General features: G+C 49.9%; 1 protein-coding gene across 2 annotated transcripts in view; it reads left to right on the top strand.

Moving 5' to 3' along the window:
- The window catches only part of LATS2 (large tumor suppressor kinase 2), a 41933-nt gene extending 30391 nt beyond the window's left edge, over positions 1 to 11542 (top strand). For both annotated transcript variants that reach the window (XM_030882704.3, XM_060287796.1), the window contains 5 exons: positions 334 to 1613; positions 2535 to 3117; positions 4211 to 4393; positions 6034 to 6140; positions 9370 to 11542. In XM_030882704.3, coding sequence (XP_030738564.1) covers positions 334 to 1613; positions 2535 to 3117; positions 4211 to 4393; positions 6034 to 6140; positions 9370 to 9867 — 2651 coding nt within the window. In that variant the 3' untranslated portion in view covers positions 9868 to 11542. The remainder of the gene's footprint in view (positions 1 to 333; positions 1614 to 2534; positions 3118 to 4210; positions 4394 to 6033; positions 6141 to 9369) is intronic.
- Positions 11543 to 25764: the final 14222 nt, after the last annotated feature.

Genomic DNA, 25764 nt, shown 5'->3' with positions numbered 1-25764 from the left:
GGTCCCGGGGTCTGTGTTGCAGCCCAGCCCCTCAGGAGGCAGCGCCCACTCTCTGATGACCCCGCACCTGCCTTGCTCGTGGTCTTTCTGATGCATCGTCTTAGCCTGAGAACACAGTGTCATTTGCCGTGGCTTCTGCTGGAAGCACAGCTGCAGAGGGTCAGGGCTCGGCCAGGTGCTCCGCGGGCGCGTCCTCGGACAGGCAGGGCACGGCCTTTGGACTGGGAGCCCGGCGCCGCCCACGCGGCCGTCACTGGCGTCAGGGGCCTTCCCAGGCCTTCGGTCGCGGAGTAGCCGTGCCGCGGCGTCAGCCTCCCGTTCCCTCCTCTGCAGGAAAAGGCCTGGCGCCAGCCTCTGTGCCGCGGAGGCCGAGCTTCGAAGGAGCAGGTGACCCTTTCCCGCCCTACGCCCAGGTGAGCGGGCCGGCCTTCGAGGGCCCCGCCGCCCTGGACGAGGCGCCCCGCCAGTACCCGGACTTCCTCTTCGCCGCCGTCGGGCCTCACTGCCGTCCGCACCCACCCAAGGGCTATGCCGCCGCCGGGGAGGCCGCCGGGATGAGCCTCCCCGGCCCCGGGGGCCCGGCGCCCCCGCTGCAGGGCCCGCACTACAGGGCCCCCCTGCTGGTGCCCGGGGAGCCCCTGGCCTACGGCGTCCAGCGCAGCCCCTCCTTCCAGAGCAAGACTCCGCCGGAGGTCGGTGGGTACGCGGGCCTGGCCGCCAAGGGCCCGGCCGTGCAGGTGCAGGTGCAGCCCGGCCTCGCGTTCCCGCCCCCGGGCGGCGCCGCTGCGTACGCGCCCCACCCGCACCCCAAGCAGCCCCACCCGGTGCACGCGGGGGGCCCCCGGGGCGCCGTGTTCGCTGGCGACAGCCCCCCGCCGGGCCTGGCCACCCCCTCCCGGACCGGCCTCGGCGCCGAGCGGTTCGAGCCGAGCGCGCCCCCTGCGCCGCAGTGGCCGAGCGCCGGCCTGGCCCGGCGGGACTCGCTGCAGAAGCCGGGCCCCAGCAGGACCGGCTCCTTCAACGGCCACCAGGCAGCGGCCGCGCCCTCCCCCAACGCCATCACGGCCGTGACGGCCGCGCACATCCTGCACGCGGTGAAGAGCGTGCGGGTGATGAGGCCCGAGCCCCAGACGGCCGTGGGGCCTTCGCACCCCGCCTGGGTGCCGCCGCCGGGCCCCGCGCTTGAGGGCCTGGAGCCCCAGGACGAGCATCCCCCCGCCCCGGGGGGCGCCGAGGCGCGGGGCCGGCCCCCGCCCTACCCCCGGCACCTGCTGCGGCCGCAGGGCCGCGCCGAGCAGTACGACGTGGACGGCCTGTGCGCGGGGCTGCAGCAGGGCCTCCGGGGCAGCCGGGCCGCCGAGCCCCCCGACGGGAGCCCCAGGAGCCCCAGGGGCGCCAAAGGGGAGAAGGCGGGCAAGGACCGCAAGCAGATCCAGACGTCCCCGGTGCCCGTGCGCAGGGGCTGCCGCGACGAGGAGAAGCGGGAGTCGCGCATCAAGAGCTACTCGCCCTCCGCCTTCAAGTTCTTTATGGAGCAGCATGTGGAGAATGTGCTGAAGACCTACCAGCAGAAGGTGGCTCGCAGGCTGCAGCTGGAGCAGGAGATGGCCAAGGTGGGTCGTGGGGTCGCCTCGGGTCCCTTCTTGCTTCTGCTTCACGCACCTCCCCTCCAGGCCGGTGGTCTCCTGGGGAGGGGGGCTGGTATCGGGAGTCCCACCTGGAGAAGTCCTGCACGTTGCGTTCCCCTTCCCCCTCGCTCTCGGGAGGGGATGGGCTCTGCCTGACGTGCCGGCGCGTAAATGAACACATTGGTTTTTATGGTGTGTCCTTACTAGTGCACAAATCCACCAAGTTTTTCTAACTGCTAAGGAAACATTTTGAAAGAGTAGAAAGAAGGTTTGAGGTTTTATACATTGAAATTGTGGGATTTATAAAGACAAATATATCTAGTAGTGATTCATCTATTTCTTAAGTCTATAGTTAGAATATAAGGTTTGAAATATACCCTAGTTGGCACTAAACTGTCAGAAAAGGTAATTATTAATGAAATTATTTAGATTAAAATGCTATGGTCAATTTAAATCACACAGAGCCGGTAACTACAAATTCTAAAAATAAGATTTGTGCCCTTCCCGCTGTCCCATTTTCGTTGACTTTGTTTGTTTTCCCATTTTCCCCTGAACTATTATTAAATTATTACATTGCTCTTAGAGCTCCAGGAATTTTGTGGTCCCCTTTCCCCCAGATTTTTATTAATATAAGTTTCCTGTAGTTTTTAGAGCCTAAGGTCACCTGGAGAAAAAAGTCCCTGTTATTATGTCTTCCCTTTCGATTCCAGATCTGCGACTCTGTGTGGATGTAAAGAACAAAGAGTTATTTTCTCGCTTGTAGTGTCTGGCCGCATTCTTCTGCACCCTGGTTTCCGCGGATCGGTTGGGGTCCCCTGCGTTCTGGGGCCTCTTCCCCACCCCCATCCCCCACCCCTTCCCCCTGGGCTCCCCCAGGGTGACTCTCCCCTGTTTCCTCCTGCACAGGCCGGGCTCTGTGAAGCTGAACAGGAGCAGATGAGGAAGATCCTCTACCAGAAGGAGTCCAATTACAACAGGCTCAAGAGGGCCAAGATGGACAAGTCCATGTTCGTGAAGGTGAAGACCCTGGGCGTCGGCGCCTTCGGGGAAGTGTGCCTGGCCTGCAAGGTGGACACGCACGCCCTGTACGCCATGAAGACGCTGAGGAAGAAGGACGTCCTGAATCGCAACCAGGTGGCCCACGTGAAGGCCGAGAGGGACATCCTGGCGGAAGCAGACAACGAGTGGGTGGTCAAGCTCTACTACTCCTTCCAGGACAAGGACAGCCTGTACTTCGTCATGGACTACATCCCGGGCGGCGACATGATGAGCCTGCTCATCCGCATGGAGGTGTTCCCCGAGCACCTGGCCCGCTTCTACATCGCGGAGCTGACACTGGCCATCGAGAGCGTCCACAAGATGGGCTTCATCCACCGCGACATCAAGCCGGACAACATTCTTATAGATCTCGACGGCCATATCAAGCTGACAGACTTTGGCCTCTGCACTGGGTTCAGGTGGACGCACAACTCCAAATACTACCAGAAAGGTACCGCCTCAGGCCTTTCCTTCCCCTCCTGGGGCGCAGCTGTCACTGGGTGATTTTATAATTTGGTGTGACATCCTTTTCTCCCTGAAGAAGTCGAATGACGTGTGAGGTGGTTTTTTTTGTAAGTTAGTGGCTTCAAATTTTACTAATACGTTTTTAGGACAGTAGGCCATAGCATCTCATGGGGCCTTGCTGAGGGGCCATCACTCTGCCCTATTAAAACAAGCCTTAAAACACAAGCCTCCCAGCCTCCCAAGGAGCCCTCTCTCACAGCCGCCCTGAGTCTGGCTGTGGATCCAGCTTAACTCCACCTCCTGGAAAAGTCAGAAACAGCTGGTCATTATCTATGGCTTGAATTTTTATAATAGTGATTTTAATACTCTATAGCTCAGGCTTCTTTTTTTTTTTTTTTTTTGCGGTACGTGGGCCTCTCACTGTCGTGGCCTCTCCCGCTGCGGAGCACAGGCTCCGGACGTGCAGGCTCAGCGGCCATGGCTCACAGGCCCAGCCGCTCCGCGGCATGTGGGATCTTCCCGGACGGGGGCACAAACCCGCATCCCCTGCATCGGCAGGCGGACTCTCAACCGCTGCGCCACCAGGGAAGCCCTCAGGCTTCTATTTTTTAACTCAAAACTAATCCTAAATCATTTTGTTCATTCCCATTTTTTGGCACTGAAGTCATTTGTGTTCGTATTTTCTAAATCCTCTCACTCTTTTCCATGCCCGTCTTAAAACATGTCTATCAAACAGGTGGTGTTAGCCTTTGAGACGGGCCTGAGAGGCTCTGGGGCCACCATCCTACAGTCCCTGAGCCTTTCTCACTGGCCCTGCACTGTCACCCAGCACAGGGCACAGCCCCTGCGGCCGCCTCCTCCATGCTTCCCGTGTTGGCACAGGAGTGCACCTCACAGCTTGGGTGTGAGGCCCAGGACCTCCGCCACCTGCGAGATGGCGGGAGGAATCTTTCTCTCACTGTGTCAGGAGCTGGGTTGGATTACTTTTCCTTTTGAAGCTGTGGATTTGTTGCATTGTTGAAGAGTGAAAATTAACTTTTTCATTCTCTTCTCTCCTCGGCTCGCTTCCTGGGTGAAAGGGAGTCACACCAGGCAGGACAGCATGGAGCCCAGCGACCTCTGGGACGACGTGTCTAATTGCCGCTGTGGAGACCGGCTCAAGACCCTGGAGCAGAGGGCGCGGAGGCAGCATCAGCGGTGTCTGGCTCATTCCCTGGTTGGGACCCCAAATTACATCGCCCCGGAAGTGCTCCTCCGAAAAGGTGCGTGCTTCCGCCCTGCACCCAAGCCAGTGACCTCTGAGGGTCCCGAGCCCCAGCTTTCAGAGACTCGAAGTGTCCCCACTGTGTCTGTGCTCACGGGAGTCCGAGAGCTGGATTCTTCCCTTAGCAAACACAGCCTCCAGTGTGTGTCCCTCTGTTTGGGAGCTGCCTCTGCTTCTGGCCCGTCTCCACTTGCCCCTCCTTAGGCTGGAAGTGACAGGCCGGGTGCGAGGTTGGCTTGCTCCCTGGAGCCCAGAGGAGTCGCTCCAGAACTGGTTTTGACAGAGTCCTGTGATAGACAGGACTTGGGGGGAGGGATGCGGGGGCGTCCTACCTGGGTCAACCACCTTCACTGGTCAACGGGTGTGAGGATACAAACACTGTGTCCTCCAGTTCTCCGCCGCAGGTCCAGAAGCACCTTCAAGGTAAGATTTGGGGACGGCAGTGCTCCGTCCCATCCAGTGGGCGCCTGGCCGAGCACGAGAGGCATCTCTGACAGTCAGCTGCAGGGCCCGCAGCGCCTGCGTTTGTTCATCTGATTCCGTTTGATGAACCCAGAGAGCAGTGGCCTGTCTGTTCTCACGTGTTGTTTCCAGTCATTGGAGCCAGGACCCTCTGTCCTCACCCGTGTTCTCTGTGAGCTGTGTGACCCAGCGCGGGTTACTAGCCTCTCACCGCTTCTCGTGTAACAGCAGTGCCTCGAGAGGTTAAGAGTATTAACCTCCCTGCCCAGTAAAGCTCTCCCCCTCCTCCTCCTTTCAAAGAGGGAGGGGTGGGTGCTGGCCTGCGGGGGAGGACACCCGTCTCCCCCAACCCCCCGTTCGCAGCAGCCCAGCGGAGCCTCCGGGGCCAGACGGGCAGGGGCTGCAGGTCACACTTAGCAAGAATTCGGTGACAGCAGGACCGGAGCGGGGCTCGGACTGGGATGTGGGACAAAATCAAAGATCAGCCTGCTCCGCAGCCTCCACGAGGCCGCCCTGCCCGAGCACCGGGCCGCCGGAGCCCTGCGGGGGGGCCTGGCTCCCTCGGTGCCCCCAAGGGGCGCGACAGGTGGCAGCCGTTCCCTTTGCCAGTTTCCTCCCCCCGGTTCTCCCAAAACCTCCCCAGGAAGCCTCCCCGGGAAGCCTCATCACTGGTCTCACCTGACCTCGGGTCACAGAATTTCTGCTTTTTAGTTTCTATGATTTTAACTTGCGTCTGTTCGTGTTCTTTAAGAACCTAAAATTCTGGTTATTATTGTTACTAACAATAACAGTAATCTTTTAAAATTAAAAAGCCTTTTATTACAAGAGCATCCGGTGTTTATCACAGACTAATGGTGGAAAATAAGAAAATGCTCGTGACCACGCTCCTCCCACGTGGAGACCGTGGACACCCCGGCAGCATTTTTCTCGCAGACTGTTCTGAGCCCCGCATGCCGGAGGTGGTGACGTCACGCGTGCGCCGCCGGGTGCGGAGACGGTGGCATCACGTGTGCGCCGACACGTGCGGGAGGCCGTGACATCACACGCGCGCCGTCAGGTGGGGCGGTGACGTCACCTGTGCGCCGCCTGGAGCTTCCCCGCCGACGTGAGCCGGTTCTCTCGGGGTGTGTGAGGAGGGTGTGTGCGGGGTGGGAGCTGAGTGACGCTGTCTTTCAGGATACACCCAGCTCTGCGACTGGTGGAGTGTTGGCGTGATTCTCTTCGAGATGCTGGTGGGGCAGCCGCCCTTCCTGGCGCCGACTCCCACGGAGACCCAGCTGAAGGTAATGGGGCACGTGGTTTTATGATGAACCCAGGAGGCTTAGGCCAACATTTGACCTTTTATTCTGAATAGTGTAGGGACGTCATTTGTATGTCATGGGATGTTTTCAAGTATTCTTGTTATTACCTATTAATTTTTTATCTGGGTAAGTAGAGGCACAGGGTCAGAGCTGAGCTGTGATGCGCGCGTGAACCTGAACCATGGTCACCTGCCGATGTGGTGCTTGCAGGTGAGAACTAGGGGTGGGCGGAGCACCGAGGCCGCAGGTCTGGGCCCGGCGGCAGGTGTGCCGTGCAGCAAGCAACACGGCTTTGAGACTGTGCCCGAGGAAATGGGTTTGATACTTGGATGTTCTGTCGTTACCGTTGGCCAGTTACAAGCTATGTGTCAGGCTAGTTGTACACAGTTCTGATATTCATTTCAAGTAATTAAAAAGTTACTGCGTCAAGTAATAACTCAGTACTGAAGAATTAGTTTTAGAATGGTAGCCATTTACTGTCTGAAATGAATGATTTGATTACTTAAAGACTGAATAGCGAACCTGATGAAACCTTTGGAACTTCTCAGAACAGTGCCCTTACACATGTTCACTGACAGTTCTAGGATGTAGTCACATACCCCGGAGTCCACAGGAGACCCGAAATTAATAACCTCTTAATTAGAAAAACCCTAAATGAAGGCTTGGTTTCTTTACAGTAACAGTGAAATTGGAATTTGGCATTATTTATATCCTAATTGAATTGCTGAATTAGTTACCAATTTGTCTGCATGATAATAACCCAATTTTTAAAATTGTGGTGAAGTTTACCATTTTAACTACTTTTAATTGTACAATTCAGTGGCGTTAAGTACATTCACAATGTTATGCAACAGTCACGGCTACCTATTTCAAGACATTTTCACCATCCCAAGCAGGAGCTTAACTTACTAAATGATAACTCCATTCCTCCCTCCCCTCTGTCCCTGTAACAGCTCTTGTATCAATACTTTCTGTCTCTATGAAGTTGTCTGTTCTAGGGACCTCATATAAGTGGAATCATACAGTATTTATCCTTCTGTGTCTGGCTTATTTCATTCAGCATAATGTCTTCAAGGTTCATCCATGTTGGAGCCTGTGTCAGAATTTCCTTCCTTTTTAAGGCTGAATGATATTACGTTGTATGTAATATTGAGTAATACTCCATTGTGTGTAAATAACATTCCATTTTTTTAATCCATCATCTGGCAATGGACGTTTGGGTTGTTTCCACCTTTCGGCTCTTGTGAGTAGTGCTGCTGTGAACATAAGTATGTGTACAAGTATCTGTTTGGTCCCTGCTTTCAGTTCCTTTGGGGATATACCCAGGAGTGGAATTGCTGGGTCATAGGGTCATTCTATGTTGAAACTTGCTGAGGAACCTCCATACTGTTTCCATAGTGGCGGCACCATTTTACATTCCCACCAACAGTGCACAAAGGCTCCTGTTTCTCTACATCCTTGCCAACACTTAATTTCCTTTTGTTTTTTTAAAAATAGTAGTTATTCTAGGGGGTGTGAGGTGGTATCTCATTGTGATTTTGATTTGCACTTCCCTAAGGTTCAGTGATGTTGAGCCTCTTTTCATATGTTTCGTGTTTGTTTGTAGATCTTCTTTGGAGAAATGTCTATTCAAGTCCTTTGCCCTTTTTTAATTCGGTTCTTTGGGTTTTTGTTGTTTAGTTGTAGTTCTTTATATAGTCTGGATATTAATTCCTTGTCAGCTATATGCTTTGCAAATACATTCTCCCATTCCATGGTTTGTCTTTTCACTCTGTCAGTAGTGTCCTTTGATGCACGAAAGTTTTAAATTTTGATTAAGTCTGTTTTATATATATTTTTTGTTTTATTGCCTGTGCTTTTGGTATCATATCCAAGAAATCATTGCCAAATCCAACGTCATGAACGTTTTCCTTTATGTTTTCTTCTATGAGTTGTATAACTTTGGCTCTACTAAAACAGCAACTCAGTTTCAAACCAGCCCTCGTACCGCCTGCCCCGTGCCACTCCTGGTTATATTGACCTTGCTTTATCCTGACTCCAGGTGTAAACAAGAAGTCCCTTAGGCTTCCTCCTCACAGCAGACAGGTCTCTGTGAGCGTCCTGATGGCTGATGTGTGTGGTTGAGCACCACCAGCTGGGGGTGGCTTCCTCGCCCTGTGCCTCAGGCTGTGGGCTCCTCCTGAAACCACACCAACCGTTTGTAGCTGCTCAGAGCCTCCTATGTCTGTTCTGTTCTCCGATCGTGAAATTATCAAGATCTTTTTAAATTAAAAAAAGTTATTTTTATTGAAGTATAGTTGATTTACAATATTGTGTTAGTTTCAGGTATAGCAGCAAAGTGATTCAAGTATATATTATTTTCAGATTCTTTTCCATTACAGGTTCTTACCAGATATTGAATATAATTCCCGGTGCTATCCAGTCGGTCCTTGTTATCTATTTTATATATATTGAATAGTCGTGTGTATCTGTTAATCCCAAACTCCTAATTTGTCCCCTCCTTCCCTCCCTCTCCCCTTTGGTAACCATAACTTTGTTTTCTATGTGTGTGAGTCTGTTTCTGTTTTGTAAATAAGTTCATTTGTATCATATTTTAGATTCCACACATAAGCGATATCATGTGGTATTTGTCTTTCTCTGTCTGACTTCACTTAGTATGATAATCTCTAGGTTCATCTGTGTTGCTGCAAATGACGTTATTTCATTCTTTTTTCACGGCTGAGTAGGATTCCATTGTATATATGTAACACATCTTTATCTATTCATCAGTTGATGGACATTTTGCTTCCATGTCTTGGCAATTGTAAATAGTGCTGCTATGAGCATAGGGGTGCATGTATCTTTTTGAGTTATAGTTTTGTCTGGATATGTGCCCAAGAGTGGGATTGCTGGATCATATAGTAGCTCTATTTTTAGTTTTTTGAGGAACCTTCGTACTGTTTTCCATAGTGGCTGCACCAGCTTACATTCCCACCAACAGTGTAGGAGGGTTCCCTTTTCTCCACAGCCTCTTCAGCATTTATCATTTGTAGGCTGATGATGGCCATTCTGACCGTTGTGAGGTGGTGTACTGCACTGTGGTTTTGATTTGCATTTCCCTGATGATTCGCAGTGTTAAGAAATGATACGTTCTTTAACACCCTGTCCCGGGACGGCCCTCGTCGGCCTCGAGGTTGAGGAGGAAGGAACACTGGGTGTATTGTCCCTGCAGGTGATTAACTGGGAGAGCACGCTGCACATCCCCGCGCAGGTGGAGCTGAGCCCCGAGGCCCGGGACCTCATCGCCAAGCTCTGCTGCGCGGCTGAGCACCGGCTGGGCCGCAACGGGGCCGACGACCTGAAGGCCCACCCGTTCCTGGGTGCCATCGACTTCTCCAGCGACATCCGGAGGCAGCCTGCCCCCTACGTGCCCACGATCAGCCACCCCATGGACACGTCCAACTTCGACCCAGTGGACGAGGAGGGCCCCTGGCAGGACGGCAGCGAAGACAGCTCCAAGGCCTGGGATGCGCTGGGCCCCCCGGGCAGCCGGCACCCCGAGCACGCCTTCTATGAGTTCACCTTCCGGAGGTTCTTCGACGACAACGGCTACCCGTTCCGGTGCCCCAAGCCTGCGGTGGCCGAGACCGGGACTGAGGCCGAGCAGCCAGCTGCGGGGGGCCCGGCCCCGGGGGCACAGGCTGGGAGCTGCCAGCCCGTGTACGTGTAGACCCTGGGGGACCGGGAGGTCAGCCCCTCAGGTCAGTCGGCCGATTGCCCCTCGAAAGTCTGGTCTGCACCCAAAACCAAAGCAGAAAAGCTTCTGAAAGAGGGCTCGCCTCTGACGTCTCCTCCACATTCTGGTTGACGGCGGGGCGGGTGTCAGCATGGCCTGGAATTGGCTTTTGAGGACCTTCACTGCATTAAAACAATATTTTTTAAAATTAGTACAGTTTAGAAAGAGCACTTATTTTGTTTATAGCCATTTTTCTTACTAAATTATAGGGATTAATTTTGACAAATCATGCTGCTGTTATTTTCTACGTTTGTATTTTATCCACAGCACTTATTCACATTTAGGGAAAGACGTAAAGATTGAAGAACATGTGATAAGAAATCTCTGTGCAATAATGTAAAAAAAGAAAAAAAAGATAACACTGTTCTGATGTTACTGATACCATTTTATTCACACAGTGGTTTTTGTTTTATATTTTTCCCACATTTCAAAATTGTGATATATGTTAAAAGCTGCTTTTGTTTTGTTCTGTTTGCTTTTTGCATATTATAGTATAATAGGAAGTGTGAGCAGGTGATCACGCGGGTGTGACTTCAGATGCCAAGTGTGGAGAGATCGCTGCATGAACAGGGTTTTTCTGTTAAAGCGTGACCGTGTCTTGCCATTCACAGCGGGTTCTGTGAATACGTTTTGAGTGAGTAATTCTGGACAGTGTGCTGATGCCGTGTCGTCCTGTGGTGACTTCCTCGCTGTGACTGCACCCCTCCTCTCTCGTTGAGGAAATGCACGTGTGCCTGAGAGCTGATGTGACTGTATGTGTCTTGGGTGTGATTGGATTCTTTGGGGGGCAAAGACGTTTGTCCTACACAACACTTGTATACATCAAAAGGGATTCTCTTAGCTCTGCCAAAAAAATGTAAGTTAGTCGTGGACCTCTGTCTGCTTCGCGAGTCAGGATGCTGTCCTGGTGGTACAGCCGCCACGGGTAGCCGGAGCCCCACCCGGCAGACGCCCTGTGGAAGGGCAGTGATCTTGGGGTTCTCTCACCGTGTTTCTAGTGTGCTTTGAAGGATCCATCTTAATTTGGTTTTAGAAGCACATTTTTCTAATCTTTGTGAAACAGCGAAGTGATGTTGAAAAAGAAAAGATATTTAAGCCATACATATTTTCTTAGGAGTGTAAATGTATATATAACTACATAGATAAACACAAAATATTCCTATTTCAAATTAGTATGATTCCTATTTAAAGTGATTTATATTTGAATAAAAAGTTAAATTCTTTTTTTGCTTTTTAAAAACCTGATGCATCATTTTTCATTATATTATTCCACGTATTTTTCCTTGAGGTTTTTAGCATAATGTATCCATTAGTTAGTGTATCTCTAGGCAGCACACTTACGCGTCTATCGATGGCTAAACTGAAGAAGATGATTCCTGTGTACTGGTTTACATGTGTGTGAGTGGCAGGTTCTGGGTCTGCTGTGCTGTGTCGTGACTGTCAGTGTTTCTCTAGTTTTGCAGTAACGCCGTGTTGTTATTTACGCTCTGACAGACGTCATGTGGTAGGTTCTTTCTCAGGAACTCAATTTAACTATTATTTATTGATATATCATTGCCTTTGAAAAGCTTCTACTGGCACAATTTATTATTAAAGTTTTGAATCCAAATCCACTGGTGTCAAGCTTCATTGGAATTTGTAAGTTCTTGCTTATATCATGTGTTGCCACTCCCCCAGGCTTTCCTGTGATTCACGGGCAGCCAGGGCTGCCATCGGGAGGGGGAGGGGGAGGGGGAGGAGACCCCCCTCCCCCCCCCCCCCCCCCCCCCCGCCAGAGGAGAGCGGGTTTCAGGTCAGCACACGGTCCGAGCAGGGGTGCGGTTGTGTGACCAGCTTCTGTTCGCGAAGGTGGTGACAAGTGTACGGCATTAGATTGTCGAGCGGGTAAAGTGGGGTGTCAGGGAAATCGTGAGTGGGAGCTGATTCTCCTGCTCGGGACAGTTACACTGACAGGACAAGGCTAACGCCTCACCTTTGCTTTAAGATGGTTGATGGCATTAAGAAATACAGAAAATACCGTTTGTTTTCCGATGAGTTGGTCTTTTGAAAGGTGCAGTCACGTGGTCCCCACTGGGCAGTCGCGACTCCACCAGGCCGCCTCCGACCCTGTCCCAGCGGGGAGGGGCTCCCCTTACTGCCGGCCCCCGCTTTCCTCTTAGGCTGCCACGTTGGGGAGGCATCGTCAGCCGACGGGCGTGGAGGTCCCAGCGTCCTGCCCTAGCAGGAGTCCCGGCACGTCACCCCAGCAGGACGCTGGGGGCTCTGCTGGCAAGGCCGGGGGCAGGGATTTCTGGTCTGACTGGCTGTAGTGGAGCAGTTACCGCCCGTCTGTCTGCCGTCTCCTCTGCGTCGGGGGTCGGGCTGTCGCTGGGACCCGGCTTGCTGGTACTTGCAGGTTGCTGGGCTCAGCTCCAAGCCTGGAACCGGAAAGAAACCCCGGAGCACGTAGCGCTGCGTCGTTCCTCAGGCCCCGAGGCCCAGCTCCCCTGCCGCCGCCTCCCCACCTCTCAGGGTCTTCCGTTCTGCCCGCCGTGTCCAGGAGTTTGAGTTGTACTTGGTGGGAGGCGTAGGAACAATCTGCTCCATCTTCCTGGAGGGGGAAGTGGGTTTCGGTTTCAATTTCAGTTTCGAGTAACGAAGGCTCACAACTCACCTCAGTCACGCCGGCCACGTTGCGCAAGCTTGTCGCCGTGCTCAGCGGCCCACGCTGGACAGCACGGGTCTGCGCAGATCCTCTGGCTGTGCGTTAGCCCTTGCGCTGACACCTGGCAGAATCTGGGCGCTAGCGGAGCAGTTGGCCTTCATCTCTTTCTCACGTGTCATTCCCTCTTGGGTAGTGGAGAGACCACCCTTCCTCGCAGCGGGTCAGCTGACCTGACCACCCACAGTGTCCAGGCTTCAGCTCCAAAGCATCGCGGCCTCTTCCTTTCCTGCTTGCCCGCCGCTCGGAACGCGCGGACCCTCCTAAAGTCACCAGCTTCCTGCCTTTTCTAAGCCGGTGACTGGTGTCTCCAAAAGGATCAGAGTAGCTTATGGGTCCAGGACCCGGGTACAGACGTGGAGCCCGCCTCCCCACCCCTGCAGTGGGAGCTCGGAGTCTTAACCACTGGACCGCCTCCCCACCCCTGCAGTGGGAGCTCGGAGTCTTAATAACCACTGGACCGCCTGGGAAGTCCCCAAATTATATTATTTTTAGAAAAAGAGTCTCTGTCCATATCTCGCCATTTCCTGCTTCCCAAACACAACCTCTTCTATGTCATTTTTCTGGCATTTTCACTGATAGGCTCTTAATGATATTTCTTGATTTACTTATTTTAAATATTTTCTATCAATGACATATATGGTGATTCTCTTATAGGCCTCCCTCAACCTCTGTTTCCTAGTGTAAGTTCTCTCACAACTTTTAGTTAAATCAGTTATCAACGTAAATATTATGAAGACTATGCTGGGGAATTCCCTGGCAGTCCAGTGGTTAGGACTTTCACTGCCGTGGCCCCGGGTTCAGTCCCTCGTTGGGAAACTAAGATCCCATAAGCCTCGAAGTGTGGCCAAAAACAAAAACAAAAGACTGCTAGGTTGTCTTTAAGCCAAATAGTGTATTCTGATTATGTTTCCTTCTCATACAAAAAAATTTTCCTCTTGGACTTAGTAATTACCTTGTTTTTTCATTTACTTTGTTTTCTTCGAAAGTACAGGTGTTTTGTCCATCCTTCCTTCCTTCCCTCCTTCCTCCCCTCCCTCTCTCCCTCCCTCCCCTCCCTCTCTCCCTCCCTCCCCAGTTGCTGCGATGGATCTGTCAAATCCCAGACTGTTTTCCAGGAGCACGAGTGCTGTGTCTACCTCATCCTGCAGTCTGGACCAGCTGCCCTTCAAGCCTGACAAACAGCTGTCATCTTGGGAATTCTCTTTGTCACTTTCCTGTGTTGGATCCCATTTTGCCAAATGCCGTATCTTCCTTTTCCTCAGTTTACACCTGGAAAGAAGTTGGGGTTCTTGCTTGTCCAAAAATGTCCCTTTTCTTTTTTTTTTTTTTTTTTTTTTTTTTTGCGGTACGCGGGCCTTTCACCGTTGTGGCCCCTCCCGCCGCGGAGCACAGGCTCCGGACGCGCAGGCTCAGCGGCCATGGCTCACGGGGCCAGCCGCCCCGCGGCACACGGGGTCCTCCCGGACCGGGGCACGAACCCGCGTCCCCTGCATCGGCAGGCGGACTCCCAACCACTGCGCCACCAGGGAAGCCCCCTTTTCTACTTTATTGAAAATATAAATAAATCTAAGATTCTAGGATGAAATTCACGCAGCATTTTGGAGGCATTAGTCCTCTGTTTCCCAGGTTCACAGTCTTGTTGAATACCCTTTCTCTCTAGAAGCTTCTAGAATCATCTCTGTCTACCCTGTGGTCTACACTTTATGGCGACGTTCCTCCATTGGTTTCGTTTATTGTCCTGAACACTGAGGCTTCAACCTAGAGATGTGTGCCCTTTGGCTCTGCAGAATTTTCTTGCATTATTTTTTTAAAATATTTATTTATTTATTTATTTTGGCTACACTGGGTCTTAGTCGCGGCATGCAGGCATCTTAGTTGCCGCATGCATGGAGGATCTAGTTCCCTGACCAGGGATTGAACCTGGGCCCCCTGTATTGGGAGTGCCGAGTCTTACCCACTGGACCACCAGGGAAGTCCCTTCTGGCATTATTTTGAACTTTATTCCCTCCAAAGATTCTCCAACTCCTCAGCCGATTCTCTGATTTCTTATATTTATTTCCTGTCATCCATGGTTTTTTTATTCCACTTTCTGGAAGGTTTCATTGACTTCATCTTACAGATTTCATATTAAATTTTGGGGGCGAAGGTATTATCTTTTTAATTCCCAAGAGCTCATTCTTGTTCTCCAATCAGTCTGTCCGTCCCTGTTTTATGTCTTCAGTATTTGTGTTTGTTACCCCTCTTATCATTTCAAGGGTTTTTAAATTCTGCTTCCAAATTGTCTGTATTTCCTCTGGGCTCCTTTGTGTTATGTTTTTGCTGCTTGTTCTTTGTTTTACTCTTTCTCCAAATTCATGTTGGAGGCTTTCCTTAAATGACTCTGACCATCGTTTTTTTTTAAATAACTTTAATGAGATATAATTCACATAAGTACAAAAAATTCACCCAATTAAGGTATATCATTCAGCAGTTTTTAGTATATTCACAGACTTGCAGAAACATCACCACAATCAACTTGAGAACATTATTATCACTCAAGAGAGGCCGGGTTCCCTTCGGCCGTAACTTCCATTGTTCGCGACCATCACAAGTGCACTCCTCAGACAACCACTGATCTACCCCCTGTCTCTACGGATTTGCCCCTTTTGGACATCTCATATAGATGAAATCATACAGTAAGAGGCCTTTGGTGACGGCTTCTTTCACTTAGCATCATACTTTAAAGTTTCACCCACGTGGTAGCACTGTCAGTATGTCTTTCCTTTTTATTGTCAAATAGTATTGCGTTGTGTAGATTTATCCCATTTTATTTCTCCTATTTATCCAACAGTTAGTGAACATTAGAGTTATTTCTGCCTTTCGGCTATTGTGCACAGTACTGCTCTGAGCATTCATATGCAAGTGTTTGTGTGGACATACTTTATTTCTCTTGGGTGTCAGCCCAGTAGTGGCTTTACTGGGTCAAATGGCAACACTGTGAACCTTCTGAGGTGGTGCTAGACTGTTTCCAGAACAAGTGCACCATCTTACATTCTCTCCAGCAATGTATGATGGCTCTAATTTTTCCACATCCTCACCAATTTCATTTTTTCTTTTTGGTGTTCTTTGATGCCCCCCCCCCATTTTTTTATTTTGCTAAGTCCAATTTATCTATTTTTTTTTTCTCCTGTTGTTTTTGCTTTGGGTGTCCTATCAGAGAAGACTTTGCCCAACCCAAGGCCATGAAAACTTACTCCTGTATTTTCTCCCAAGACTTTTATAGTTTAACCCTTCATTTAGGTCGGTGATCCATTTTTAGTTTGTTTCTGTGCAGTGAGATGCGGGGTGTGATTTCACTAGTGTGCGCGTGAGTAGCAGGGAGTCCCAGAACCGTTTGTTGAAAAGACTAACCATTCTTTCCCCGTTGCATTGACTTGGCACTCTTGCCGAAAATCAACTGACCCTAAAGTTTTAAAGGTCTGTCTCTGGACTGCCCATTATGTGTACTTGCCCTAGCGTCAGTCCTTACCGTCCATTCTCGTGTAAGAGCTCAGCACTGACCACTGACTGGAAGCCCCCCGGGGGTCAGGGAGTGTGCTTTGGTGGCTGTGAGCCTGAGGTCTTTTTGTGTTTGCAGGGAGGGCGTGCCTGCTGGTGCCTGCTGGTGGTCACACACCCAGGTACGGGCCTTCCCTGTGCACCCCTCCCCCTCCCTCGAGAGCCCTGCCCCACTGCCTCCACTTGGCCGTGTGCTCCGTCTCCAGGAAGGATCTTCCATGGTGTGGAAAGAAGCCTCCTTGCAGCGTGACGGCTACCTGAAAATGGTCCCCGGTTACTCGGCCTCTGGCCCTGCCGGCGTGTCTGTGACTCTTAGATGGGCCACTGCGGGCGGTGGACCACTTGTTCCCGCGCTTTCTGTTTGCACTGAGAGCTCTGCCTGTCTCCCCGGGACCACAGGGGACCAGCTGCTCCTGTCTCAGTGTGTTGTACGGGCCCAGCTGGCTACGGATCAGGCCTCTGGCGGTATCTGCATCCTCCCACTTCCCTGACACCATTAACATGACAGGAGAGAGGTTTTATAAATTAACAAAACTTATTTTTCAGAGCAAAATGGAGCGGAAGTACAGAGAGTTCCTGTCCACCCCGTCCCCAGACACACAGCTTCCCCCCAGTGTCAGCATCCCCCCCAAGGTGGTACCTTTGTGACGGTCAGAGAACCCACACTGACACGCCGTCATCTCCCAGAGTCCACAGCGTGCATTAGGGGGTCACTCTTGGTGGCGTACTTGCTATGGTTTGGACAGATGTACAATGACGTGTATCCACCTTATACTCTCACGTGGAGTAGGGCTGCCCTAAGAGCCCTCTGTGCTCCACCTATTCACCCCTCCCTCCCTGTAACTCCTGGAAACCACTGAGGTCTTTTTACTGTCGCCATAGTTTTCGCTTTTCCACAACTATGGAATCACACAGTCTGTAGCCGCCTCAAATTGGCTTCTTTCACTTAGTCATATGCACTTAAGGTTCCTCCAGGTCTTTTCATGGCTGACAGCTCATTCCTCTTTAGCACTGAATTATATTCCATTTTCTGGATGGACCACAATTTATTCATTCACCCACTGAAGGACATGTTATTTGCTACCCAGTTTTGGCGATTATGACTAAAACTTTTATAAACATCCAGGTGCAGATTTTTGTGTGGACATACTGTTTGACCCACTGGGGTAAGTACTAAGGAGTGCAGTTGCTAGATTGTATGGTGGGAGTGTGTTTAGTTTTGTAAGAAACCGCCAAACTGTCTTCCACAGTAACTTCCAGTGTGCGTTCCCACCAGCAGTGAGTGAGGGTTCCTGCTGCTCCACATCCTCGCCAGCTTTTGGTGTTGTCAGGGTTTGGGATTTTGGCCATTCTAATAGGTGTGTAGTGTGGGTCGTTTTAATTTGCTTGCATTCCCCTGATGATACGTGATGTGGAATGTGTTTCTGTATGCTTTCTTGCTATCTGTACCCCTTCTTTGGTGAGGTTTCTGTTGAGACCTTTCGCCTATTTTTTGACCAGGTTGTTTGTTTTCTTACTGCTGAATTTTAAGAGTTCTTCGTATATTCTGAATAACAGTACTTTATCAGATGTGTCTTTTGCAAATATTTTCTCCCAGTTTGTGGTTTATCATCTCATTCTCTTGACAGTGTCTTTCACAGAGAAGTTTTTAATTTTAATGAAGCTCAGATAATCAATTCTTCCTTTCACGGATTGTGCCTTTGGTATTGTATCTAAAATGTCATCGTTGGTACTTCCCTGTCGGTCCACAGGTTAAGGCTATGCTTCCAATGCAGGGGGCGCGGGTTTGATCCCTTGTCGGGGAACTAAGATCCCACATGCCGTGCAACTCAGCCAAAAACAAAAGTCACTGTCATACCCAAGATCATCTAGGTTTTCTCCTATGTTATACTCCAGGAGCTTTATAGTTTTCTGTTTTACATTGAGGACCATGATTTTTGGTGAAAATAATTTTTGTGAAGGGTGTAAGGTATGTGTGTCTAGATTCACGTTTTTGCATGAGGATGTCCAAGTGTTCAGGGACCATTTGTTAAAAAGACAATCTTTGCCTTTTCTCCTTTGTCAAAGATCAGTTGACTATATTTATGTTTGTTTATTTGAATGTTGATCCAGCCTTTCTTACCTGGGACAAATCACACTTGGTTGTGGTGTATAATTCTTTTTATACATTATTGGATTCGATTTGCTAATATTTGTTGAAGATCTTGCATCTATGTTCATGAGCGATATTGGTCTGTACTTTTCTTGTAACACCTTTGTCTGGTTTGGGTATTAGGGTAATGCTGGCCTCACAGAATAAGTTATATTCCCTTGGCTTCTATCTTCTGGAAGAGATTATAGAGAATTGGTATGATTTCTTCTTTAGTTTTTGGTAGAATTCACCAGTGAACCCACATGGGCCTGGTACTTTCTGTTTTGGAAGGTTATTCATTGTTGATCTAATTCCCTTAGTAGATACAGGCCTATTCGGATGATCTGTTTCTTCTTTTTCTTCTCCTTGTTCGTTTGTTTTTTAAAATCTGTTTCTTCTTGTGTGAGTTTTGGCAGCCATTGTGTTTCAGAGAACTGGTCCATTTTATCTAGGCTGTTGGGTTTACCCTCCTAATGCTCATGTGCTGGTGATAATCCCCTCCTGCCTTTCTGATATTAGCAATTTGTGTTTTCTCCCTTTTTTGTTAATAAGTCTGCCTAGAAGCTTATTGATTTTATTGATCTTTTCAGTGAACTGGCTTTTGGTTTTATTAATTTTTCTCTTCTGATTTCCTATTTTCAATTTCAGTGGTTTCTGCTCTCTTAAGTCTTTATCATTTATTTTCTTCTGCTTACTTTGTATCTAATTGCTCTTTTTCTAGTTTCCTAAGGTGAAAGTTTAGTTTATTGATTTTATATTCTTCTTCTCTTCTAATATATGCATTCAATGCTATACATTTCCCTCTTGTCACTGCTTCTGCCACATTCCACAAATTTTGATAAGCTGTATTTTCATTTTCTTTTAGTTTAAAATATTTTAAAATTTTCTTGAGATTTCTTCTTTGACCCATGTGTTATTTAGAAGCATGCTGCTTCATCTCCCAGTATTCTGGCATTTTCCAGACGTCTTTCTGTTATTGATTTCTGGTTTAATTCCATTGAGGTCTGAGAGCTATGATTTCTGTTTTTTGAAAGTATAAAAGTGTGTTTTGTGGCTCAGAATTCAGTCTATCTTGAATGTTCTTACTAAAATAAAGAGGATTGGTTGAAAATCTGTTTTAGAAGTTACCCAGGTCATCTCCACAACTCTAGCCGGACAAGTGGCTGCCTTTCCCCCAACTGGAAAAAGACGGGAAAGTTTTGTCTGAGGATGGTAAGCTGGAGGGTTGCTATGGTTACAAGGCACTCTGTTTGGGACAGAGCTATGAAGTGAATATGTGTGTACTGACTCCTTCAGCCCTCTTCTCCCACTCAGCTCTCGGAATACCGGCAACAAGGTTGTCATCCTCTGGGCAGGAGACTGGTGGTCTCCTCTGGGGCCTCTGAACAGCCCAGGAGGAAAAGACTGGAAGATACTGATATCAAGGTTCTCCAAGTAGAGGGCCCGGCGGGATTACCTCGCATGGCAGCTTCATGTGCACACGCAGAGCTTCCCATCAGCATTTCCACGGCCAGCCCTCGCATAGGAACCTCTGAAGAGTAATGTGAGGCTGACGTGGACGACGCAGACGAAAACGAGCCCGAATGAGACTGTAGAAGAAGAGCTTCAACAAACTGTCACTGATGTTCTCAAGGTAAGAGAAGATGTTGCAGCCTTGAAACAAGAAGAGAATATATTTAAAAGGAACATTCAGAGGACAAGAGGGAGGTCTTTGGAAAATTAACAATGATAGCAAAAATTAAAGTCCGTGGAAAGTTTGGACAGTAAAGGAACTCTCCCAGAAAAAAAGAGCCAAAAAATGAAGAAATGGAAAATAAAAGGGAAATGTAAGGAACGTAGAAGATACGTCCATGTCTATATCTGAACTGTGGCAGTTTCAGAAAAAGAAAAATATGTTAATGGAGTTGAGGAAATCTTCAACTCAGTAATTCAGGAAAATGACCTAGAGCTGAAGGATATGTTTTTAGATTGAAAGGAGCTGAAATGCCCAGAACAGTGGGTAAAAATAGACCCATACAAATGTGCATCATAAGATATTCCGGAACGTCTGGAACAGAGAGAATGCTACAAGCTTCGGAGAGATAAAACAGTCCATACACACAGGATCAAGAATCAGAAGGGCTTTGAAGGTAACACCAGCTCTAGACGTTAGAGGGTGATGGAACAAGGCCTTCACATTTTGTGAAAATAATTGTTTTCAACCTTAAACTCTATCCGCAGACAAGCTATTAATCAAGTGTGAGGGTAGAATAAAGACATTTCAGACATTCAAGAATTCAGAATGTTTTCCTCCCATGTCCTCTTTCTCAGGAAGCTGGAAGCAGACATGGGGTCCAAGAAACGGGTCTGACAAAGGGGAGGAAGAAGGGGCTCAGTGGGAGCTGCTGAAGGGGTCCCAAGTGACAGCTGTGCCCCAGGTGCGGGGGGCAGGCTGCTCGCTCGGGACCAGCTGAGGGTCTAGGGTGGCCTTCGCTGGGAAGAGGTCCTTCGCCTGCCTTAGAGGAGATTCGGTACTTGGAGAACAGTTTGGGATTGGGTTTGGGTTGAGGATATAAAAAACTAAGCAAATGGAAAACACGAGCCAATTATTAATTCTAGGGAAAACTAAAGGTTGTATGGAAAAGTGAAAGTGATTATAGGAATAGTGTGGTTCGTTTGGGGATAGCGTTTACATAGTCGTAGTAATATGTTAATTATTGACTTAACCAAACGTCCAAAAGTCTGACAACGTGTATTAGGAAGACAAGGGAATGGGAAGGGCATGCCTGGGTATCAGGGGAAGAGGGTTTAAAAGGAGCTAAATTCTCATCTTCCATAACGGGAAGTAATTACATCATGCCGAGACGAAAACTCAAGACACTGCTTTACAAGGATGCAGTCTGGGTACAAGTCCTTTGTCACATATACATATTGAGAATATTTTATCCCATTTCCTTAATGGTGTCTTTTAAGGAGGAGGTTTTAATTCTGATGAAGCCAAATGTATTATTTTTCTCTTATTGTTAGTGCTTTTGCTATTCTATTTAAGAAATCGTTTCCTTCCTCAAGATCGTGAAGAAATTCCCCTGTGTTTTCTTCTAGAAGCTTTTTAGCTTTAGCGTTTATATTTGATCTGTGATCCATGTCTAAGTATTTTTGTGTTTAGTGATTTTTTGCTAAAGTGAACATGTCTTACTCTTCCATTGACTTCCTGTGCCTTTTTGCGCATAGCAGGCACTTGTTAATTTGTTGTATTTTATCTATATGTTTACCTATATGTTCCTTCTGAGCAGGACCTATGAGACAGTCATTTGTGTTCTCCCTGACCCGTCCCCATCACACACCGCTCCACACGGTAACAACCCTCCGAAAAAGGAGCCCAGAGGAGCGAGGGCACCAGCCACGGCTGTTTGTCCCTGTGCCGCGGAGCCAGGCAATGCTGTGTTCCTCAGATGCAGAAGGTGCATCTCGCAGGCACAGGTAGAGCCCGCCTGGGAAGGCCGCACACGCTGGGCACTGGGCATGGGCAGTGGCTGGCCCTGGGGTCCGTCTTCTGGCCTTTTCTTCCTGGGATTTCACGTGCCCAGATGCTGGCGTTCAGTTTCCATGCTCTGAATTCTAAGCCAGCCTGTAAGCCACGGCCACTTCTTTTCTCCCTGGGAACTCTTTGATCTTAAGCTTTATCTCCCAGTAGCATGGAGTCTCGTTTCAAAATAAACCCCACCTGGGAGTGCACACAAAGTCAATATTAGTAACTCGTTAGTGCTTAGACACAAACATGTTTTTACTTTCATCTACCCAAATACAAAGTAAAAAGTCAACCACAATCATGGAATGCAGCCACCAGCTTCCTGCTGAGAAAACCCAAATCTGCAGGGACTTCCCTGGTGGCACAGTGGTTAAGAATCCGCCTGCCAATGCAGGGGCCATGGGTTCGAGCCCTGGTCCAGGAAGATCCCACATGCCGCGGAGCAACTAAGCCCGTGCGCCACAACTACTGAGCCTGCGCTCTAGAGCCCGCGAGCCACAACTACTGAGCCCACATGCCACAACTACTGAGCCCGTGAGCCTAGAGCCCGTGCTCTGCAACAAGAGAAGCCACCACAATGAGAAGCCCGCGCACTACAACAGAGAGTAGCCCCTGCTCACTGCAGCTAGAGAAAGCCCCCACGCAGCAACGAAGACCCAAGGCAGCCAAAAATAAATTTAAAAACCCCAAAAAACAAAAAACAACCAAATCTGCATTGGTTCCATCACCATCGAACAAGGACAGGAGCAGGGGGGACACTGAGGGCAGAGCTGGGCCGAGATCCTGCCGCATCTCCCAGGACACTCGCCAGCTCTGGACTCGGCCATGGCTTCCAGCCCAGAGCATGTCCTTGTCCTCATTTCTCTGCGCGAAGGAATGACGTGAGGGGCTGTGGAGGACCAGCCCTCCCCCACCCCCTTGGGGCCCTCGAGACCACTGCCCAGACGTGAACTGCTCGTGCCCGCGTCCCGGAAACAGCCCCAGTCTGAGTGAATCATCTCCCTGATGAAGCACCTTCCATGATTTCCGTTGCCCGAAGACAAGGTGGTGCAGCGCTGGAGAACCTGGCCAGCCCAGCCCAGGCCCCTCGCCTTCGGGGGATGGAATCGTGGGAAGCTTCGGCTTCGGATGGACTTGACTTTCAGTTCCTGGCGGGTCTGAAGCTGTGTGACCTTGGGTGCTTTTCCTAAACTGGAAGAGTTGCTAAACACCTCAGAGGCTCAGGGCCCTTAATTCCTGAACACAAAATGATAACGGTGCCAGTGGGAGAATTAAATGAAAAGCATCTGCAAAGTGATGCAGATACTCTAGATGCCCCTGCCCGGCCGGTTCCCCTCTCGCCTCCCGCCTGGCAGCCACCTGAAGCCACTCCCACATGAATCCCTGTGCACTCGGCCCTCCTTTGCCTCTTTCCTTTACTTGAAATGTGCTTGCCTTCAGGCCTTCACCCGAAATCTACCACGTGCCCTGAACACCAGGTCACCTGCCGGCATCGCCTCGAGGGCACGCCCGCCTAAGGCACCCGTGGTCTAGCCCAGCCAGGGAGCGGGCCTCTGGCCCAGGAGCCACACCTGTGTTGTCAGGGCTGAGGCTCCTCCGAGGCTCCCTGGAGGCATCGCTAGGACCCAGCACCGCTGGGCACAGAAGGAAGCACTTGAAGTGTCTGCTGAGTAAATGAGTGAAAATTAGTACCTGTTGATCCCCTCCCACCCTGGCGTCTGAGGGAGGGGTGCCGCCCTTGTTAAATATGACCGCAATCTCTCTGAGCCGCAGTCTTGTTGTCTGTAAAATGGAGCTAATACTAGTGTCTATTTCAGAGATTTTACTGGTAAAGATGAAGGGATACACTGCAGGTAAGGGATGCACTGATGATCTTTTAAAGCGTTAGATCGCTGTCATCAAACCGTGCTGCCCTAGGTAAGTCACACAACTGTTCCTTCTCAGCCTGTGCATCTGTGAGAGGACAGCGCAGAGCCAAGTCATTTCTAAAGCTATTCAAGCCTTCAAGGATTTCTGTAAAGTCAGTGTTTAACAAGCTCATATGATTCTGAAAGGGCGTTTATAGAATAAGCTCTCTTTTGTAGTAAGAAATTTCCAATTCAGGGGCGTGGGAGCACGGGACAGAGTCTAAAGCAGCTTTAGTAAATGAGTACAGCTGAGAAGCGATTCACTGAGAAGTGATTTTTATGGAATATTTTTTTAAAGTTTCTTAAATATCTACACAAAATAGAGAAACTAGTTTTCAGCTATTAACCTAACTGCTGATCCCTTTTTGTGTCGGGAAGCCTCTCCAAACCTGCCTTCCCGTGTCCATCACGAGAGCGCACTTCCCAGTGTCCATCACGAGAGCGCACTTCCCAGTGTCCATCACGAGAGCGCACTTCCCGTGTCCATCACAAGAGCGCACTTCCCAGTGTCCATCACGAGAGCGCACGTCCCGTGTCCATCAGGAGAGCGCACGTCCCGTGTCCATCACGAGAGCGCACTTTCTGTTGGTCCCTCAGAGAAGTAACAGTTTACACTGGATGGTGGTTTTCAGCTTATTTTCATGCCTATGATCTCATTTAAAATTTGTCACGGGGAGGGATTTCCCTGGTGGCCCAGTGGTTAAGACTTTGCCTTCCAATGCATGGGGTGTGGGTTTGATCCCCGGTTGGGGAACTAATATCCCGCAGGCTGCAGCCAAAAAGTAAAAAAAAAAATAAGTAAATAAAGAGAAGATAATTTAATAAATAAATAAATAAACAAGGAGATAAAATTTGTCACAAACCTGAAAGATGGCAAATACTGGCAATTCACCGTTCAGCTGAGGAAACCAAGGACAGGGAGACCTGCCTGGGAGAGCGAACGCGTGTCACCTCTGTGCTCCCAGCCAAGGCTTCAGACTGCGTGTCCTTCTCAAAGACTCTGTTCAAAGAAGACACGCGTTCTTCAAAATAAACAGCCCCGCGGTGGTTAGTTTTATGTGTCAGCTCGACCGGCCATGGCCTGCGCAGATGAAACATTATCTGGGTGTGTGCGTGTGAGGGTGTTTCTGGATGAGACGAGCATCGAATCGATGGACTCATATTTTCTGTATATTTCTAAGTTTCCTACAATGAAAGCGTGATCCTCTACATCCTAATTGTAAGAAGGTAGAAATGGGGGCTCGGCTCTAGGGTCTAAGTGCACTTTTCGCTCTAAAATTCCATACGGTTCACAGTTCACAGCACACGAGGGTTTTTCCCTCCACGGGTATAGCAGGATGTAGTACAGGTTTGCTAATAGCAGTGCTGTCTGGCATTTCGCTTCTAAATCTCGGGAAGACTGCATTGTTATCTGTAGAACTTAAGTGCTGGGTCGTGTTCGTCTGCGGAGTTTGTCCACGCTGCCTGAGGACCAGACTGAGCTAGGACAGTAACGCGTGGAGAAGATAATAACGTTTTACTTGTAAAGGTGACGTCACAGTGTCAGGGCAGCTGGTGCAGCACTTACTCATCCCAGGGGCGTGTTCCTTCCTCCAAGATGTGGTAACGCTTCTGACAGTTTCTTTAAGGCAAGGCGATGAGCCCAGCCTGCTCAGAAAGGCAGACCCAGGGGTGAACCCGGCGTCTGCGCGTGCGGCCATGTGCCGTCAGTCCCGATTTCCCGTCTTTGTTCCCACCTGGGGAGGTGGTGTGCAGAGGGAGAGGCGGGCGGTCTTAACAGCCTGCCTCGGGGCGGGGGTAGGAGGCCCCTGGCTGGCCAGGCCTGTCTTTGGGGCAGTCCGTTGCAAGGGAGGGCACTGCCTGCCTCGGGTCGCTGTGGGGGGCTGGCTGAGGCCCCGGCAGCCTCCTCTGGTGGCTCATGCGAGGGCAAAGCGGGGTCTCCAGCCCGGATGGGTCCCAGCCTGAAGCCCCTCAGCTTCTTGACTCTGCCCTCACGGTCAAGGCGGTGGTGCCCCTTCTGGACAAGTATCCTGGACCAGGTCCC

This window comes from Globicephala melas, chromosome 18 (genome assembly GCF_963455315.2).
Source record: "Globicephala melas chromosome 18, mGloMel1.2, whole genome shotgun sequence".
Taxonomy (NCBI): domain Eukaryota; kingdom Metazoa; phylum Chordata; class Mammalia; order Artiodactyla; family Delphinidae; genus Globicephala; species Globicephala melas.
Note: the sequence above shows the minus strand (reverse complement) of the source record. Positions and strands in the feature narration are given on the sequence as shown.